Below are 19533 nucleotides of genomic sequence, written 5' to 3'. Positions count from 1 at the left end.
TCAGCTCACAGGCTTTCAAAGTTACTCATTCTGATACAGGAACATGTTCAGATACCACCTTGGTGCCTCGACTTTAACGTTTATTTACATCAGGATAAAAGAGCAGCTCATGATGATGGCTTTGACCTTGGTGACAAACATAAAATGTCACATTAACTGAGGGAGTACGTGTTATTTTAATGATGTCTAATTTGTGTTATATTCCCACTAGAATTCCAGCTCTGGAACAAGTTTATTCATCTGGTAGTCTCAGATAAACATACAGTCTGATGCAGAACTCTGGACCGAAATGAACTTAGAACTGAGGCACAGCGATCTGATATATTTCATCGCTAAATACATAAAAAACTGACTCTCCACCTTCAATATTCGCAATCTCGGAGCCTGTTACTTTGTGTTTCAAGTTTGACAAAAGGATAATCCTGTCTGTCTCGTGTCATTTATGTTAGCATATCCGTCCTATGTGTAAAAGGTGGTGACGCATACACAGCCTCAGGACTGGCAATGTATTCATCAGTTTTATTGGTAAACTCAATACAGCTTTGACAAAACTGTGCCTTAATTGATTAAGGAAGTTCAGGTTTTATTTAATAGAATAAAGGGTGGGTTATACAGTTCAACATTGTTACACAGTCCAAAATAGATAAAAACCCCCCTTGCTGAATAGTGCCATTGTGGCACAAACATACACTTTGGCTTCTCCCACATATATATATAAGTAGTAAGCATCACTGAATGGAAAAAACAAAAAATCACACCCCGATATTTTAAGGACAAATGGCGACACATAATAGAGATAATGATATGTTCTACATGGTGAGATTTTTGTTTTCAAATGTTTATAGCCACATCATATTTAACACTTTTTATTCAAGATTACATTTAAACACGTCATGATAATATTATATTTTACCTTCGTCCAAAACCTATTGTAGCTAAATTTAGTCTGATCACCATATGCAAGTCAATATCACCCCCGTAACTGGCTGCTAATAACTAACATGCCTGTGCTATTTATGGTTCTTTTGGTAAAAAACTAGTACAGTCACATTCTCATAATTTTAGCTTCCTCTTGGAACCAAGTAGACCTATTTTTAACACGTAAGATTGTTTTGATCATCTTAAAGGGCCCACAAATAATCTAATCCTGCTGCTGTGGCTCCTTTGGGTCCTTTGCAGTTATTTCAAGTGCTACTGATGACACTAACAGTACTTTGCACAATCTTACAGAAGACAAATAATATGTTTTATTAACATATACAGGACATATGTTGCTTTATACAAATACAACCTTTATACATGGTTTACAAACCATTCATTCGCATTCACATACATTAAAGTGCACCATTTTTCACGGTACATCCGGGTAACATTATTGCAAAACCTTTTGAGGAACATTTAAAACTCAAAGGATCTTTTACGTTTGCAAGGAAAGGACTCTTGAGATTCATTTTTTGAGAATAAGCAGCTAAGTCTTTAGTCATGCTTTAATATAAGGCCCGGTGGGAGCAGGAGTGTTTCTCTCCCCACGAGCCTGTTAATTGTGTTTTATAAGCTTAGGGTGGGCCACGGAGAATGCACATAGACACAAACACAGCTTTTTTTAAATCCACATCACACTCACACAGGACCAAAAACCTGCATGGTGTCTCCACCATGGGAAATGCTATGGCCAGCATCTTTTCTACTGTTGCGGTGTACTGCCGGTAATTAGGCTGTTGTTGCTGCTGCTATCAACTCTGAGGCTGAGGGAAGAAAAATGCTTGAACAATATTGCCTCAGTCATAAAATCCAATGTAATTATCCCAGGTTTTATGTGCCCTAGGTAGTGAAAAATGCCCTTACGCAACAAGAAGTAAATTGCCAGCCTTAAATCAGCTGCAGCTTTAAAACCCCTTGGTACTTGAACCACTTCACTGCCATAATGAGAAAGCTAGGAATCATAGACATGTTGGTTTCTTATCAATGTTATTGTAGAATTTGCAGTCTTATGCCCCATACTACAGCAAGTAAATAACAAAGGAGGAGACTGGAAGATATAAATGTCAAACATGAAAGATGTGTGGCATAAATAGCATAACCCTAAATCAATGATTGTTTGCTACTTCAAATTCACACAAATGATATCAAATCTGATAGGATGACATGACAAAGTGATGACATTGGATTCAAATTGCGAAATGAATTGTTGGCAGAGGAGTACAAAAGTGGAGGCAGTAATTGTAGTTTTATGGTTGTAATGACAGTTTACTGGGCATGTATACATGTTATTGTGGTTTTATCCATTTGGAAGGGGATTAATAACAAGTGGCGAGGCAGCAGCAGCAGCTCATTTGCATGAAAGGGAAAGTCACAGCTCTCTCGAAAACGGGGCTGAAACAGAGGGATAGCGGACATGCTAAAATGCATGATCTGTTTGGTATCTTGAGCAAAACACGTCAGAGACACGTTTATTTTTATATATTTGAGAGCTATAACATAGGCCATAAAAGAGCATAATAGGAGACCTTTAAATTGAAAATTGACTTGAACAGCCAATTCTTCTACAAGTAGCCCTTTAACTTTATGCCAAAAAAAAGCGAAATCCTTGTCAGATTGTAGCTGATATGCATCAAGATTGCATTTCAGTTTACTAGGATTCAACCAAAGCTAGCTCAAGATTGATTAGTCAACACAAACTGAAACGCTTTCTGAACCAATGTGTCTCATTGCCTATAGATTATGTGCGTCGAGATTACCCTGTGAAGCAATATGCCATGTTCCTTGGTACTGTTGTGTTGGAAACCACTACAGTACAGCAGGTGTTAGGTGTTAGATCACACTCTAATCTTGTTTGCAGTGACCGGCACACATGGGAAGTCAGTGTGAAAATGGAGCTGTGTGGCTGACACCTGTGTATATTGCAGCATATCTAAATGGATCGGAAATAAAACCCTCCTATGTGCAAGAGCAGTTTGAGTCGAAATGTTTTTGTAGAGTTCATGGCAGACATCAGGGTAGCTATTCATGAATTTACTCCTTCTATAAGAACTTCATCAGCTCATCAGCTTTAAACAGCATGTTGTTATCAAGTCCCATTCAAATCATTATGAATAATTGTTCTTAATAATTTACTTACATTCTTTCTCTAACAAAACCACTGCAGAAAGAAATCCCGCCCCCTCCCTTTACCCGTTTGTCCCACTTAGATGTTACTAGTTGTGACACATGAGACAAATTACATTCAGCTCACAGAGTATATAATTCATGCAATTTTCCAATCCACTAAGTGTGCATTTCCGTGTCATTCCATACGCAGTAGAATATAGGCCAATCCTGCAGCCCCATACAAAACAGAAACAGATAAAGGGATTACAGGTCCATATTTCAATGCAAATACCCCAGATAATGTTGGGCTTTTTTGCCATAAATAAAGATCCTTTTTCTGTTGGATGTTTTAACATTGTGATAACAAATATAAAGGCCTACTTTTTCAGAGAAGAAGCTTTGAGCACTATTTTTATGCATTTGAGTCTGAAAAAAATTCTCCTTATGTTTTCCCAACCAGGTTAATAAGAACATTAATGTGTCCCTCAGGGGTGTGGATATTAATGGCGTCCCGGTGGACACAGTAGATTTCCACTCCGGGCTGATGGCGAGTTGCCTGTCGCTTACCTCTGTGCCATTTTTAGCCTGTGGCGGCTCTGGCTGGCCTCGTTGCCACCTTGCTGCTCTGTGCCACGTGTGGGCAGGCACTAGACGGGGGCCTCTCCCATCTCCTGGTCTGCTGCTGCACGTTGGGGCTCCCGTGGGACTGGGTCATGGGCCCTGGGTGGGGCGAGAGTGGGGAGTGAGGGGGACTCGTCCGCTGACTGAAGCACACTAGCGGTCTTAAGGAGCGCTGCTGAGGGGAAGTCCTGTGCGTTTGATGTAGGGACCTCAGAAAGCCTGTTTACTTAGGAGGGGGAGGGGGGAGCTGGCCCTCTGCACAAGAATGCCTGTGTCATGACGGGAACGGCGGAGAGGAGGAATGCACTCCACAATCCCAACACTGTAGGAGCCGGGCCACAGCTAAGGTGGCAGCCATTTCTTCCTATTTATTTTAGCTCCCTCTCCACTCAATCACTGGCCCTGTCTGCGGCCCTAAGCATCCCTGGAAAAATGAGAAATGGCCTGCACTTTTATTTATGGCTTGAGATTTCCAAGTGTTTGCCAGCGCAGTATCTTCACCCAATGTGGATGAAATATAGAAAGTGTGAAATGTGTTTTAGATTTAACCCTTTATTTATTCAGGGGAGGTTCAGAGAACATGATGGAGCTGTGCCGTGTCTTTATTTGGGTATAGACATTTATTTTAATAAGATTTCAGGGAAACGGTAGTTTGGTCCTTCACTTAATAAGTCCAGGAAGAGTTAATCCCAGTTAACTCATCTCAAATGTCTAAAGTAATATATTCTTCCGAGAGTGCTGTTGGACAATAGCAATACGTAGTTATTCAATGATTATAGAGGATTCTGCCTTAAGACCAGAGAAGGTTAATTCCAGCACTGACGGCAGACGCATCCATCAGGTTTAGCTACGTTCGTCAGCTCGGGAAGGATATTTGTTTTGACTTGACCCTCTGCCAAACTTGCTAACACGGCAGTACTAGAGCTTACCGAAAAATGTCTTTAATACACAAGCGTCTTGTGAGTCCATGTGACCTTTGTTTACCCAATCTGGTGTGTTTGTAAATGGGCTGCTTGAACCTACATGAACCCATTTTCATTTTTGTTCCAGGCCTGTAATGTCTTGCTGGCAGACTACAGGCGGAGTTGTATGGCCATTACCAAATGAAAGATGAACCCCCTTCGCCTTCAGTTGCAATTCAGTTTGAGGATCAGATTGAAGACCTGCTGGCTGTAAACAAATACAAAAGTACACCAGGGGGCTCTTCACACACACAGTCAGGCAGCCTGCTATATCATCAGCTCTGATTGAACTTTTACATATAAGAATTTGCACCAAGCTATGCACTACAAACAAAAAATCATCAATCAGTCAAAGTAGAGTCACTTTAGAGTTTATACAGAGAAGGAATACCAATACCACACCTTCACATAGGAGAAGGAAAAACTCCCTAAGAAACCCCACAGTTAATGGGGAAAAATGGAAGAAACCTCTGGGATCATCAAATCCTATCAGTGTGTGCATCATATATTTAAGCTCTTATTCTGTAGAGCTTCTAAGTATCATTCTGATTATGTACTGTATGTTCAAAGGGCTAAAAGCTTGCAATCACATCACAGTGATGTACTGTTCTGATATTTAGTTGGATTTTTGTTGTTTTTTATCCACAGTTAACAATAAATTAAAATAAAACACATTTCATATTCACAGCAAGTACTTGTGGAAATTACTTTTTAATTACAGAAATAAAGCCGAATTGAACTCTCCACTTTGCTGATAGACAAATTTACAAAAAAATCTATTTCCAGTCTCTCTATCAATGAAGATGTTCAGAGTTTGTTCATCTGTGTTTTATAATTGATGGCAAATGTTTTTCTTCAGAAAACAGAGAGAATGTGTCAGAAAACATTTGTGAAACTCTGTTTAAAGGAACCCTGAGTGCACTCAAGGTTCAGTCTCAAACAAGATTTAAATGAACCAAATACAAAACCAACAAAAAAAAAAGCGGTTGAGACCAAACAAAACAAACAGAAAGCGTAATCACAGCCTCGCTGTCGGCCCGAGCTCCAGCAAAGTTAAACACTCTCTGGTGATTCATCCACGAGCCAAGATGTTCCCCACTAGCTTTCCCGCCTGCATTTAATACCAACCAAGTTGCTAATGCCCAAAGATTCAGCAGTTCTGCCTCAATGCAGGGTAAATTGAATCTTAGTGTGTCTTACTGTAAAGGAAAGTGTAAAGTAAGGGATATCTGCTGCCACCTTATCACCGCTCAGAGTCGTTTCCCCAGGATTACCGAAGGGGCCAAATGAAGGATTTCATATCAGCAGTTGGAGCTATGACAGAGATAGCCTCAGTCTTCAGACTATAAGGCTAAGCAGTATTAAGAGGGGTTTGCCCTTCCATTAAAAAAAAACTTACCTTTTTTTTATAGAGCTGTCAAATCTGATAATTCAGTACATTCTCAAACCCAGATACATAAACTTTGAATTCAAATCTTATTTTAATGTCATGTAGCTACAGTGAACATCTGTGCATGCTATAAATGTGTTTTTTTATAACTGGCAATGATTCACGGTTTTAATGGCAATGATCAGCAACTCTTTTACTCAACTATCACAGAGCTGTTATCTGTGTACACTGAAGCCCTTATTAACCTCATGAGCTCAACACTCCTGAGTGTTTACCCAATCAATGCTACTCTAACTGCCATCAGTGGTTGTACAGAATGAGTCATTGCAGAAACATTCATTTGTGAGGGCGGCATAGTACGGTGCAAGTTCATTAAAATGTAATTTCCTTGAAACCATGACTTTGACTGCACAGTGAAAAACTGAAACCACCTTACCAGTGTTGTGTGGAGGCATGTAGCAAGTGCTACGTGATGTGAATGAAACCTTGAATCGAGTGTATTTTAATTATTTGTTGGTCTGTTGTACCTCTTATATGATATGAAACTGAAATACAGCAAATCATTTCAGAGCTGTAAAAAAATATTTTGAGTTGCTGTGGGATTTGTTTGCAGGAGTCAAATATAATATAAGACCTTCAGTTACATGACAAACATATTAAATCAACCATATGACAGCTTTAGGCGTTTTATCCCCATTTCATTTTGCAGGATCAACAAAGTATATCTGATTGTGCTTCTGCTTATACATTTATGCTTATTAACACTCCTACCTCCCCTTGTTCCCTGTACAGAACCAGAGCTGGATGTACCCGGGACTCTAGACTCTGTAGCCCGGCAGGTCAACGAGACTGTCCGCCGTCGCCGAGATGCCGGGGAGGATGACTACAACATCGAAATCCTGCTGGGAGTTGACGACTCGGTGGTACGGTTTCACGGCAAGGAGCACGTGCAAAATTACCTCCTCACTCTCATGAATATCGTAAGCCACTTTCTTTTGTTTTTGTCACCAGATTGAGTTTTTTTTAGCAGTCTAATGCAATTTTCTATGTGCCGGACAAACAGGCAATACTAGGTACTGAATTTTTTAAGAGTGCTACACTGAGGGTCAGTGCAAAAAGACATATTTGAATGGTTATATGAACTGTGAAATTCATAAGGTATAAACTGTTGTGATAAGGTCAGATGCTTGCAAGGACAAACAGTGCAGATCCAGATATAGAGAGCTAAAATCCTCTCTGCATTACCTTTATGGTTCCACTATCTTTCTCCTTGAGCATTTCTTTTATCAGTCTTTTTAAGAAAAAGCAAATGTGTCCCTGAGGATTATTCCTCAAATTCCAAGATAAATACCTTTGCGTTTAGGAGTTTAAAACCTTCATCTCATATCTTCGTTGAATGGGGATTTTGTGAGAATACAAAAAATGCACCCTTAATGAAAGTACCCCAGCAATACAGAACATTCTCCCGTCCTCATAACTTGATTTTTCCACATTCATGGAGTGCCCATATAGCTGTTTGCTTGGCCTCGGGGGTAGCTGTGTTTTCTTGAGAACCACTTACTCAAACAACTACACACTCGACACTGAACCTCCTTATGGTACTCAGAGAAACATCTACCAATGGTGATATTGGTCCCTCTAATGGGTGGTGAGGAACATATTTGAATATGAACCTACATGTATTCAGAAACTCCTTCCATTTTATTGAAATATTTAGTTGCTGTGTGTGTGTCATATATTGTGGGCAAATATATACAGTATGCGCAAGAACCTCTAGTGGTTAGGGGGATTCAACATTTCAGAAAAAAAGTATTTTAGTGACAGTTTTATATATTTTTGAGAAGATATATTTGTTTTACATGAATAATTGACAGATGACTCAACACTTAACCGACAATTAATAGTTTCTAACTATCTGCAAGATTAAAAACAAGCCTTGCTTAAAATCTTTTTGGGCCACTTTTTTGGGCTGAGTCATGGAGAGGCTAGTCTTAGGACTTGGTTTGTATCATAAACCAAAATGTGGTCCAATTTGGTTGTTCGGGACACACCTTCTGTATCAGAAAATTCCACGGATGAGGTTTTGAAGAGCTTGGTCAGGTGTTTATATTACTGTGGACATATTTTGTCAAAGTGACGAACAGTAAAGATTGTGTCACAAATGTACAGATCTGTAGCTAAGATCACAATACAGTTTGAGATTGGAGATGGGTGAGGTCAGAGATGGCCTGAAAAAATGATGGAGTGATTTTCTTGATGTTGTTCAGGTTGTTTATGATTTTAGCACTACGTTTAAAATGTGGATTGGTGTGTGGATGTTGCAATAGTGCAGAGCATTGGCAATACTGTATGTTATTATGGTCATGCTAATAAAGCTATCTGAATTGAATTGAATTGAGAAAAGCCCTTTTTACGCCTGCAGTGGCTGGTCTGATCCTAATCACAATATGATCTCTACTGGTCTGGATTTTTCAAAACATTTGACTGTACAGTTAAGTACTTGCATCAGCTATGTTTGTATCACCATCAGGCAGCTTTGTCAGAAAGCCTGCATATTTTTAGAAAAGGCTTGCCTGTTTATTGCATTATAGGTTGTGTAAGCCTCATAGGGAGCAGCATGACAGTTGGAAGTTGGTTGTTGATACTTTCTCAAATATCAGTCATTTACTTGAGTAACTTCAGTTGATGATTTTTTAACATAAATGTGTAAGATTAATTGTGTTGTTTACTTATATTAATATGATTTCCTTTGGTTGTTTCATTGTAACACGCCCAGTTTTGGAAGTACTCAGATCCCTTACTTAAGATAAAATAGTATTGTCTCAAAGTACTCATGCATTCTGTTTCATAATAATATTAAGTACAAAAGTGTTATCAGCGATATGTTCTTCATGCATCAAGTAAGTACTTGTTGTAGAATTGACCTATTCACAGTATCATATAATCCTGTTTATATACAGTACATATACGTATAAGAGCATTTTAGTGTTGAGTTGGTCGATGTGGAGCAATTGAGATACGGAATTAAAGATATGTAATACTCTGTAGATTAGTAGTACAATACTGCATTATACCATATCAGAAAAAATATACGTTTCCTCAAAGTCACTAGGAACTGAGTGTTAAATACATGTAGTGGAGTAAAAAACAGGGTGTGTTGCCTAAATGTAGCGGAGTAGAAGCATAAAGTAAATGGAAATACTCGAATACTCAAGTACAAATACAGTATGTAAAAATTGTACTAAATTAAAATACTTAGTATGTACTTAGTTACTTCCTACTGTACCCACCAGAGCCTAAATGAATCAACAGAACAGGGAAAGTCTGTTATGGTGTTCTTCTGAAGGGACACATATCCATAACTGGAGCCAACTCTTCAGGGTTTGGCGAAATAGGGCCCAAGTGCAGCAAAAAGGGAGGCAGGTATGGGTACAAACAAAAGGCGAGCTTTATTCCAAAAGCTGTTTTACAAAAATACAAAGTTAGGAAAAATCCAGGACATGAAAAACACTTGAGTTGAACGCATGAAAGACGATAACGAACTGACAACAAGACAAGCGAGACAAGGACTATTTGAACATGAGGTAGGAAGCCACAGGTGGAACCAATCAGGGGCGGGGTTTGACAATCACAACGGAGGGAAAGCACACAAAGGGAGGCGGAAACACGAGGGCAACAGGTGACAACAATGAAACAATCAGACACAAGGAAAACCAAAAGACAGGAAATAAAACTACACATGACACAACAGAGGGAAAACATTTCAAAATAAAACAGGAAGTGCATGACAGGACTGGACATGAGTGACTTGACTAAACTAAAACATACAGGACCAACACCTGAAACTAAACAAGACATGACATAATATAAACATGATTAACAAATTTGACGAGACATAACAGCCACTTGTTTTTCTCAGTAATGTAGTGTGAATATTGATCTTCATTCTATGAGGAAGGAAGTAGATCTTTTACAAAGTGGGATAAAGGTCATCAGGTCCCCTGGTTGGTGTCAGAGGAGCGGAATTGCGGAAATGGCCGTGGTGATTCAGCAGATCGGTGAGGTAGTGGCTATCGAGGGCTTCGTTTGTAGGGAGAAGGATTTTCTAATGAATGTTTTGACCGACAGGGAGCTATAGGAGGTTCTGGAGAACAGGGGTGCCGGTATGGGTGAGCAGATGAGTGGCTCTGGATGTACTGGACTTTATTGAGGAGATGGTGATCCATAGAGGATGCTGTTGCAGGAGTCGAGTTGTGATGATTCCAAGGTTGAGTATGAGTGGGGAGGGAGACAGAGTGGAGTTATCGATGTTGAAGCAGAAGTTATTATTGGTTTTGGAAAGAGATTTCGGACCGAGCATGTCAGATGTTTTCAATGTTTAGTTTGAGGAAGTTGTATCGCATCCCAGATTCTACTCTAGTGAGGTAGGTTTGGTCAGGGTGGAGATGGTTGCAGTGGTCATGAAGTTGGAACAACTTGTCCAGAAATCAGTTTTTTTATATCGTGTTGTATAAAAGTTATCCTCAACTTTCAAAAACAGCAACAAAAATATTCAGTTTTCCCCCACGTCCTCTGAGAGCTGAGTCAGCATTAGTAAGCACTCAGTTCTGTCTCCCAGAGGCAGCAACAATACAGAGGAGGTTACACTGCCCTCTGATATGCCAGAACAATTACACACTCTGATTGTAACCGGTCATTATCTGAATATGTGAGGCTTCGGCTCTGACGTCAGCCTCTCTCTCGCAATCCTCTGCTGCAGTTCAGCGCTGTATCGACAGATCTGGGATGATCACAGGCGACACAGCTGGTGTGGGATGCAAATGCATCTGTGTGGAATTTGTTGAGCGCACCAGTTTGCAGATACTGCCCTCTCTAGAAGTGAGTGACAAAGTAGTGGTCCATTAAATCCCATACATCTTCCTTCCACCTCTCTGACAGGGATTTGCCTCAAAAGGCAGATAAGAATTGTTCACTCATCAGGTTGTCACATAAAAGCCTCTAGTGGGGGAAGCAATTGGCCAAATGATGGCTGAACGGTGAGGCTTTTTAATGAGACACTTTATTTCCCCATTGTTTTCATTCTTTCTGCGGGGAGAGGTACAACTGTGGTTCCTCAGCAACAAGTCTGCTGATGATCAAAGCCTCCCCCAGGGACTTGGGATGAGTTTAAGAGGATTGTTTGCCACTCATACACACATTTTCTGATAGACCTCGGATAACGTTTAATTGTACCACTGATGACATGTTGCGGGGTAGAGGAATTAGATATGGAACATAAAAGCAGCAAGCCATCAAATCAAACAAAGGAGGCTAATTGTTGAAAAGCAGGTTATGATTTTGGATCAGAGAAAGCTTCTGCAGGAGATATATGAGCCAGCAGTGAGCTGGATTTTTCCGCCGTCTTATCACAGCGATAACGAGTGAGTTACAGCTTCATCCCTGCTTTCTTAGTTCTGGCTGTCTTCCATGTCACTTGTCATGCGTTACGTGTGAAGGCGTCGTCCCAGAAATGTTTTCTACATCCTTTTCAGCCAACCCTGCAAATGCTCATCCTTTTCAAATGCATATCTCAAAGAAGCATTGATTTCATAATGTTGTTTACACCCTGTGTTGCAGTGTTATACCTTTTGTCTGTATTCTGCTCTTTTGAGAAGTGAGTTGTTTTTATATAACATTATAATTGTATATTGAGTTTTTTGGAATGCAGTTTAGTTGGAAGCTGAAATGAATTTTTTGAATCACAATGCTGGACCCTTACTGGCTCTGCTGATTGAGGCTCTCTGCTTTCAATGCTACAAACTGGACCCACTTTAAGGATTTGAGTCTTCTGTTTGTCTATGGCAGTGATCACAGCCCCCTCATGTGTTTCTTGGCTGGGGTGAGACAGCCTGGCCGTGATGAAAAAATATGAGACTGAATTTACTCTGAATTTAATACTTAGTTGTTAGACAACATCTCATATCTGTTTGGAGCAGTACACATACAGTATAATATACTCCTGAAAGTACTCTTGGTAAATAAAAGACAATTAGATAGAAAAAGTTAAAATAACACACTTAAAATCATTTGTTGCAAAAACTGCCACAGCTCGCCGTTGTGAGGTGTCCACACAGACCAGCCCAAAACAGATAATGTTTAAGCTGTAGATAGCCAATAGTAAAGATTTAAAAGTTAATGCCAGCATTCTGTTTCTTCAAAGATATATATTTATTGTTATGTAATACCCAGTTTGGCTGTTTATGGTATGTCTGATCAGATCAAAAAATGATGTGGCACCTCAGATGTAAAAAAACCTTCTAGCTCACTTGACGAAGGTCCATGTGCTGGGGCTCAGTCCCAGCTCCCAGTCCCAACATCCGCACACGTCTCTCTTAACAGATGCAGTGCATCTGAGTGATTGCGAAGCAGGCCACTCTGTCTGAGTTTGCTTTGTAAAATGATGTTTCTGATTGCGACCATACTGTATATGTTCTCTGTAATTGATTTTCATTTGTTGTCTGAAAATGTGCTGCTGCCTATCTTAGCCAGGCTCCTCTTTTAAAATATATTTTAATCTAAATGACACTTCTGCTGGTAGGATAAAGGTTAAAAAGATTATGTTTTAGTATTTATTTTCATTAAAAAAAAAAAAGCATATTTGTGGTCCTATTTTGTTATTTAGCTTTTGTATCTCATGATTTTGGTTTTAGATTCTGTCCCCTCGCTATTTCAGGGTTAGGGTTAGGGTTAAGGTTAGGGTTAGGGTTAGGGTATCTTTCAATTGTGACTCAATAAGACTTTATATCTGATAATTTGTATTTACTATCGGTTGTTACAGCTTCTCTTTTTTTGCTGGTATGAATGGGCAATCTTAGTTTAAAACCCTAGGCGGGGTGAGGCATGAACCTCAATGTCTCCGGTTCTTCTCCGACTTAGGATGCTTGTCATTCCCCATCTGTCTCTCCTCATTTCATGTCATCTCCCTGCTGTCACAATCTTAATAAAGACGTGAAGCGCAACACACTCCCTAATTAATAATTGGCTCAATTCCTTCTTCACTCTATCATATATATTTATAGCCTAAACAGTATATCCATAATGAGAGAGGAAGTCTGTCTCAGTTTGCTGCTATGGCCTGGCTGTGTTCACATTATGAGGTTATTTATGGTGTTTTCTGAGCAGAGGTCAAGTTTGCCTCGAGTCACAGGCAGCCTGGACCTCTCAACATTCATTATTATGATTGACAGTGTTCGGTTCCTCTATCTGGACCTCTGCTCGCAATCCGCCTCCTCTCCCTGTCTCTCTCTAACTCCCTCAGGTACACTCAGACCTGCGGACTCTGCTCTCAGATACATCGTCGTCTTTCCTTTCCTCTCTCCTTTAACTTCTGTTCTTCCATCCTCCCTTCTCACCTCTCCGCTTCCATGGCTTCTTTATATTCTCCTCGTCTCCTTCCCCATATATCCCTGTTTTGTTTACATGGGCAGCCTTTATCCACAACTTTTACCAGCAAGTTGTTGTTCTGACCAGGAATTGTTTGTAACCACCGACCCTGTGATTAGTGGATGACCTCTCCTTTTCCCTTTTCTTCTGTCCTCTCCTTTTCTCTCTCTACCACATATCCCTTCCTTCTTATACTCCCTTCACCCCTCTTCTTCAAACATCTTTATTTTTCACTTTTGACTCTTTTTCTGTCTGTCTATCCTCCTCCCTTCCTCCTCTCTCGTTTGTATTTGTCTTGAACCGCCCCTTACTCATTATTTTCCCTTTTTCCTGCTTTCCCATCCTTCCCTCTTCCATATTATTTAATCTCCTCTCCTCTCATATTCTAACATGTTCTTTTCCAGCTCTTGTGTTCTGTTTGGTTTCTCCTTTCATCACTGTTCCCCGGAGAATCATACATGATGGTGACATAATGAAAGCCTGTATGCATGTACTGTGTGTGATTGCATTTGCATATCATAAAAAGTATCATTGCATATCTTTATAAAATCAAAGCTTCCAGTGCACTGTTTTTTTATCTCATAACATGCATGGCTGCTCAGTAATTGCTGCTGTGCAATCCCTTTTTTGCGTGCTTCATTCAGTTTTATGATGTTCCCAAATGATGTATAGTTAGTCGTGACATTTCTTTGTCTTTCTATTAGTTCAGTTTGGTTGACAAATTTTTGTTGTTGTTTTTCTGCTTTAATTCTTGTCATTTTTTCGAAAAACGACCTTGACCTGTATGGGTGTTGTGCGTTGAAGGTGTCACACCATCTCTATTTTTGGGTCTTTCCCAGGAGACATGAGTGAAGATGTGCCTCCTGCTGCTGGATCCAATTCAGTTGGTATACACCGCATTAATGCGCACCTGGGAAATGAATTGCTTTTCCTGGTGGCATCAATTTCTCCTCGCGAAGACAAAGATCAATAATTGCCGAAGTCTCATAGCGAATCTATTGGCACTTGCTGCCTCGACAAAACACTGTTTCAGCCAGCATTAACGTGTCAGGATACAAGAAGCAGTGGAGCTTTTTTGCAAACATGATCATAACCAACATATTCACTCAGGAACAGCAGAAAAAGATTGCGAACACATCTGAGTTGAATCAACAGCTAGCTATTTGAAAAGGCAATCAATAAGGTAATAGTAGAACAACCTTTCAAGGAAAGCGGAAGCAGTGATTCCACATTTCTGAGCTTTACTAATGAGTCCTCTTATACTAATGGGATAAGTAATGCATGACATCTATGGACCTCTGTTGGTGACATTAAGTACTGCAACCATTTTCACATTTATGCTTACTGTATACCCAGTTTCCAGTTCATTCCCTATGCAATTTAATTTGACTGCTAGAGAGTTACAATCAATTGTAAATAGGTATTAAATTGCAATATACTGCTTTTGAAGGTGTTGTTCAAATAATTACTTTTCTTTAGTAACTCACTGCATTGATCACTATAAAATTAAACAGTACATGCTCACAAAGTTGAATTGTACAGTTGTATTGGAGTCCCCACTTGTTTCCAACCGTGGGGTGGCAAAAGCTTCACTTAGGGTTGCAATGCCTTCTTGATTTTAATGGGTGTACAGTAAGACTCTCTTTTTTTTATTATAAAGTTTGCCTATACCTCAGAATCTAATCAATTACTCTTAAGACTTTTTTAACACCTGGATCATTATTTGAGATACAATAACGGAAAAAAAACAACTTCTAAAAAGCGCTTTCCAGCATTTGAAAACTACACAGTTATACAGCTAATAGATCGAAGGCCAAGCGTCAGGAAGAAGAAAACATTGAATTCATCCAAAAAAAGCCTATGTTTGTATGATTGTTAAAAAATAAAATAAATTAAACATTATACAGACAGAGAATTGTATTGAAATATTAAAGTTATTCTTATCTGTTAGGAAATTATCACAATAAATTATGAGCTCGAAATGAACCCATTTACTCAAACGTTCTGCTTTTCGGAGTTCCCTATCCGTTTTTTTGGACAGTTTAGAATTTCTTCTGCTTAGTTAACGTTATCCATGTAATATAAAATGCAGAATCCCTGAAATTTGCTTCACGTTAGTCCGGGTTGTCAGTTTACTCAGTGAAATAAAAAGGTTGGAAGCCAATGAAGAAACACCGCAGGAGAAAGTGAAATTGTATTCTTGCTTGCAGATCCACCTAAACATGATACTTATCACAACAGGTAAACATGGCACTGAGGTACATTTTGACAAAATGATATGGACTCCTGAATTTCACACCCACATTCAAAAACCACAGGCATTAATCTGCTGCTACATCAGGCTCCCCTCCTGTGATTATACTTTCCCTCAGAAGTTGGCATGGCATGGCTGCAGGGATTTCTATCGCATTCAGCTGCAACTGGCCGATAAGATCTGGCTCACACCTGACGTCAAAGTCCATCCCAGATGAGTTGGATTGGGTTGCGGTTAAAGCTCTGTGCAGAACCAGCCAAGTTCTTCCATACCAAAGTGGATAAAGCATTTTGTTCTTGGGCATTGATTTGTGCATGCGGGCAATTTCATGTCGTGTACCAAACTGTTTCCATAAAAGTTGGAAGACCCACCTAACCATGAATAAGAGCTTTAAAACCAAAAATACAAACAGCATGTGGATGGGGGTTTCTACATACGGTATTTGGGGTTGGGGAGGAAGTTTGCGATCCATATTCTCGACCTAATGGGATTAATGAGGCAAATTAAGTCTACCAAGAGATGTAGTGGGAATAATATAGGTACCAGATTTTTGTATTCTTTTTTAGCTGTTAGCTTTGATCAGTTTAGCTATTTTCAGAGTTCAACATATTCATAGTTCTCAGAGATCATGTCAGTTTCTTAAAACAAAACCAACTCATATTCTCTCATGTAAATTTGGGATTGGAGGTCTAACTGATGCCTGTTTTGGATCGATACAGCCTTCATACAGACACGTATGTGACTGCTGTGCTTCTCTTAAATTGAAAAGACAGCAGGAGATAAATATGTCATTATTTATTCATATTTGCCGTATGATACACCATAGAGTGCACTATGTACAGTAAGGCCAAATTGCGCTTTGTATTGCATCAATGTCTTAATCCCAAATGAATCGGCTCACATTCATTCATTATTTTGACAGCCAACTCTTAAGAGGACCACTGAAAATAACTATTGTTCTGAAACACAATACACTACAAATAAATTAAGTCAGTGGTATTGATCAGTGAACCTATCAGTCTCCGGTTTCCTCTAAAGAAATGCACTAGGCATGTTTGAGGAGGGAGAGGAAGTGAGTCGTATCGTGTTAATGTGTGGTTGTAGTTGTTGAGAGGTTGGTGTGATTGTCGAGTGCACCCTTATGACCGACCTTTTGAAAGGGAGCAGATCAGTATGTGGGAGAGTGACAACACACAGTGTCATTTTAGCTTGCGGTGTAGTTCATACTCACAAATGAATGTGAGTTCAGGATCAGCAGCGTTTATCGTTTTTTTAAAATCCTAAACAAATAACCCATCTATAGTTGGGGTCACACTGAGCCAGCTTGTTGCTTTATACAGACTGTAAGTGAATCTTCTTGACCTGGAGTGAATCGTCCTGCTGCTCCAGCTGCGTTGCATCCTGAGAAGTCGATAAGGGGGAAAATGTTACTCTGAGGACAATTGAGAATGCGATTATATGTTGCTGGAATAATTGTGTAATGAGGCAGATAACCTCAGTGACAATTCGCTGGCCCAAAAAAAGTGAAAGCGTGAGAGGCTGCCTGTCACTTGAGTCTTACAGAGTGTGTGTGCCGCCTGTCCTTACTTACTTGCTACATGTTGAGAAGAGGTTGTGTGGCTCGGGTTCTGTTTAGTGACATCTGGAAGCTGCTTGATAAATGCTTTAATTATGTTTATCAGTAATGTAATTTGGATTGTCTGCACTGTAATTTAAGTATTTGTTGGTATTCTCATTGACTGTATATAATAATGGATGACATGACAGCTTCTCAAAAGGGACGCCAAGACATCCCCACCGCTCCTGTTTGCTGGCTGCATTGTAGATCATAGACCCACGCCTATTCCAAAAACTGTACGATCAAGTACACATCAAAAGATGATTTCTATAATTTTAGACAGTTATTATCACACTGATATATGTTCAACGCAAGTCTTCAAGTTTGTTTTTAAGGAATTACTTAATGCTATTGTAAGGGGTTGGGAGATTGAGACATGATTGACAGACTAATTGCTCAAGAGAGATCTTATTTTTAAAAACTGTCACAAGTCTGTGTGATAGAGCATTTGACCATTGATCAATAATGAATTCATTTAGATATTATGCTCAGTTGCTGTTTCTTTCTGGCCAAACAGCTGCTGTGAGGCTAACGTAGTAGCTAGCTGGCTCAAGCTAACAAGCCGTCGCCTGGCTCGGCTTTTAATTGGCTCCAACCCTCCGTACATTACGTCAAAATGTCAGTCTGGCAGCTTCTGTGTCCAGGGTATTTAAGTTTCACCTTTGTGCACTAGAAAAAGTAGAAGATGAGTCGTCCATCTGTAAAGGTCTATGTTTATTCAGTACACACAACATTACAACTACAGTATTACATGTCTGTCTGAGATGAATCATTCTTCTTCCTTGGATTCCTTCCATTCTCTTTACAGTTTTTTTAACAGAGTTTTCTCTTATTTGATTTGAGGGTCTGACAGAGAGGGTGTTGTTGACTTTGATTTGACAGTTTTAAAGCTTCTGGTTGCCGAAGAGTGTCAAAGAGACGTTAATTTGATGACCGATTCAACTGGTGCTCACTAAACGGTCGATCAGTCGGTGGCAAAACAACAATGTTACAGACAAGGTGATGCGAAACCACAAACACATCATGCTGAGCCTGGTAAAGGTCAGCCGTCAATACAATTCATAATGGTCCAGTTTCCACTTGCGGTTTGAATCCAGGCATGACAATAGCATGTCATATAATGTTTCGGCGAAAATCTTTAAATAAAACTTTAAAACTATAATATATATACCTATATTCATACCAATGTCATTTTTCAAGGCATTCAACCAGACGATCTCTCCGTTTATATGGAACAACAAATCTGTGCGTATAAGGAAAGAATTTATGGAGAGACCAAAAAGTTGTGGTGGACTATCACTACCAAACCTCCGTTCATATTACTGGGCTGCGAATTTAAATGCCATCTCTCTATGGCTAAAAGACTGGAATGGCACAACCCCTGCATGGCTTCAGATTGAATTTGCCACAAGTAGGCCACACTCACTCCCTGCCTTACTCTGTGCATCTTTACCAACAATAGTGAATAGTGTGAATGGAAATGTAATTGTAAATCAATCTTTGCGCATCTTAAAACAATTCAAAAAAAGTCTGGGCATCCAAAATATTTCTATCTACTCTCCAATAACTAATAACCATCTTTTTCAGCCATCTCTGTTAGACAAGGGCTTTCAGACATGGCAAGATAGAGGTATCTATAGCATAAAGGACTTGTACATTGGCAACACCTTTGCCAGCTTGGCAACAAAATTTCAACTGACAAATGCTATTTTCTTTTGTTACCTACAAATCAGAGATTTTGTGCGTAAGAAATTCACTAGTTTTCCAGACTTTCCTCCACTATCCTGTTTAGACTCTTTGTTAAAGGTTAATCTATTACATAGAGGTATAGTCTCAATGATTTACGCACAGATCATGAACACATTAAGTCCCTATGTTTCTCATGTAAGGGAAGCATGGACCAATGATATTGGGATTCCACTCTCTGATGAAGAATGGGAGATGGCCCTTTATAGGGTGCATGTGTCCTCTATCTGCTCGAGACATGCACTAATACAATTCAAAGTATTACATTGCCTACACTATGCAAAAGTTAGACTTGCAAGGATATTCCCAGGTATCGATCCTATATGTGACCGATGCAAACAGGCCCCTTCGACCATCGGTCATATGTTGTGGTCTTGTTGAAAGCTTACTGAGTTCTGGAACTCTTATTTTGATACAATTTCCCAGATGTATA

General features: G+C 39.6%; 1 protein-coding gene across 1 annotated transcript in view; it reads left to right on the top strand.

The window, feature by feature from the left end:
* Positions 1-19533, top strand: part of adamts3 (ADAM metallopeptidase with thrombospondin type 1 motif, 3) — a 139325-nt gene that overhangs the window by 48293 nt on the left and 71499 nt on the right. Inside the window, exon 5 of the mRNA XM_063898319.1 lies at positions 6853-7040. Coding sequence (XP_063754389.1) covers positions 6853-7040 — 188 coding nt within the window. The remainder of the gene's footprint in view (positions 1-6852; positions 7041-19533) is intronic.

Source organism: Eleginops maclovinus, chromosome 12 (genome assembly GCF_036324505.1).
Source record: "Eleginops maclovinus isolate JMC-PN-2008 ecotype Puerto Natales chromosome 12, JC_Emac_rtc_rv5, whole genome shotgun sequence".
Classification (NCBI taxonomy): Eukaryota; Metazoa; Chordata; class Actinopteri; order Perciformes; family Eleginopidae; genus Eleginops; species Eleginops maclovinus.
The sequence above is the reverse complement of the archived record's forward strand: the minus strand, read 5'-3'. Positions and strand labels throughout refer to the sequence as shown.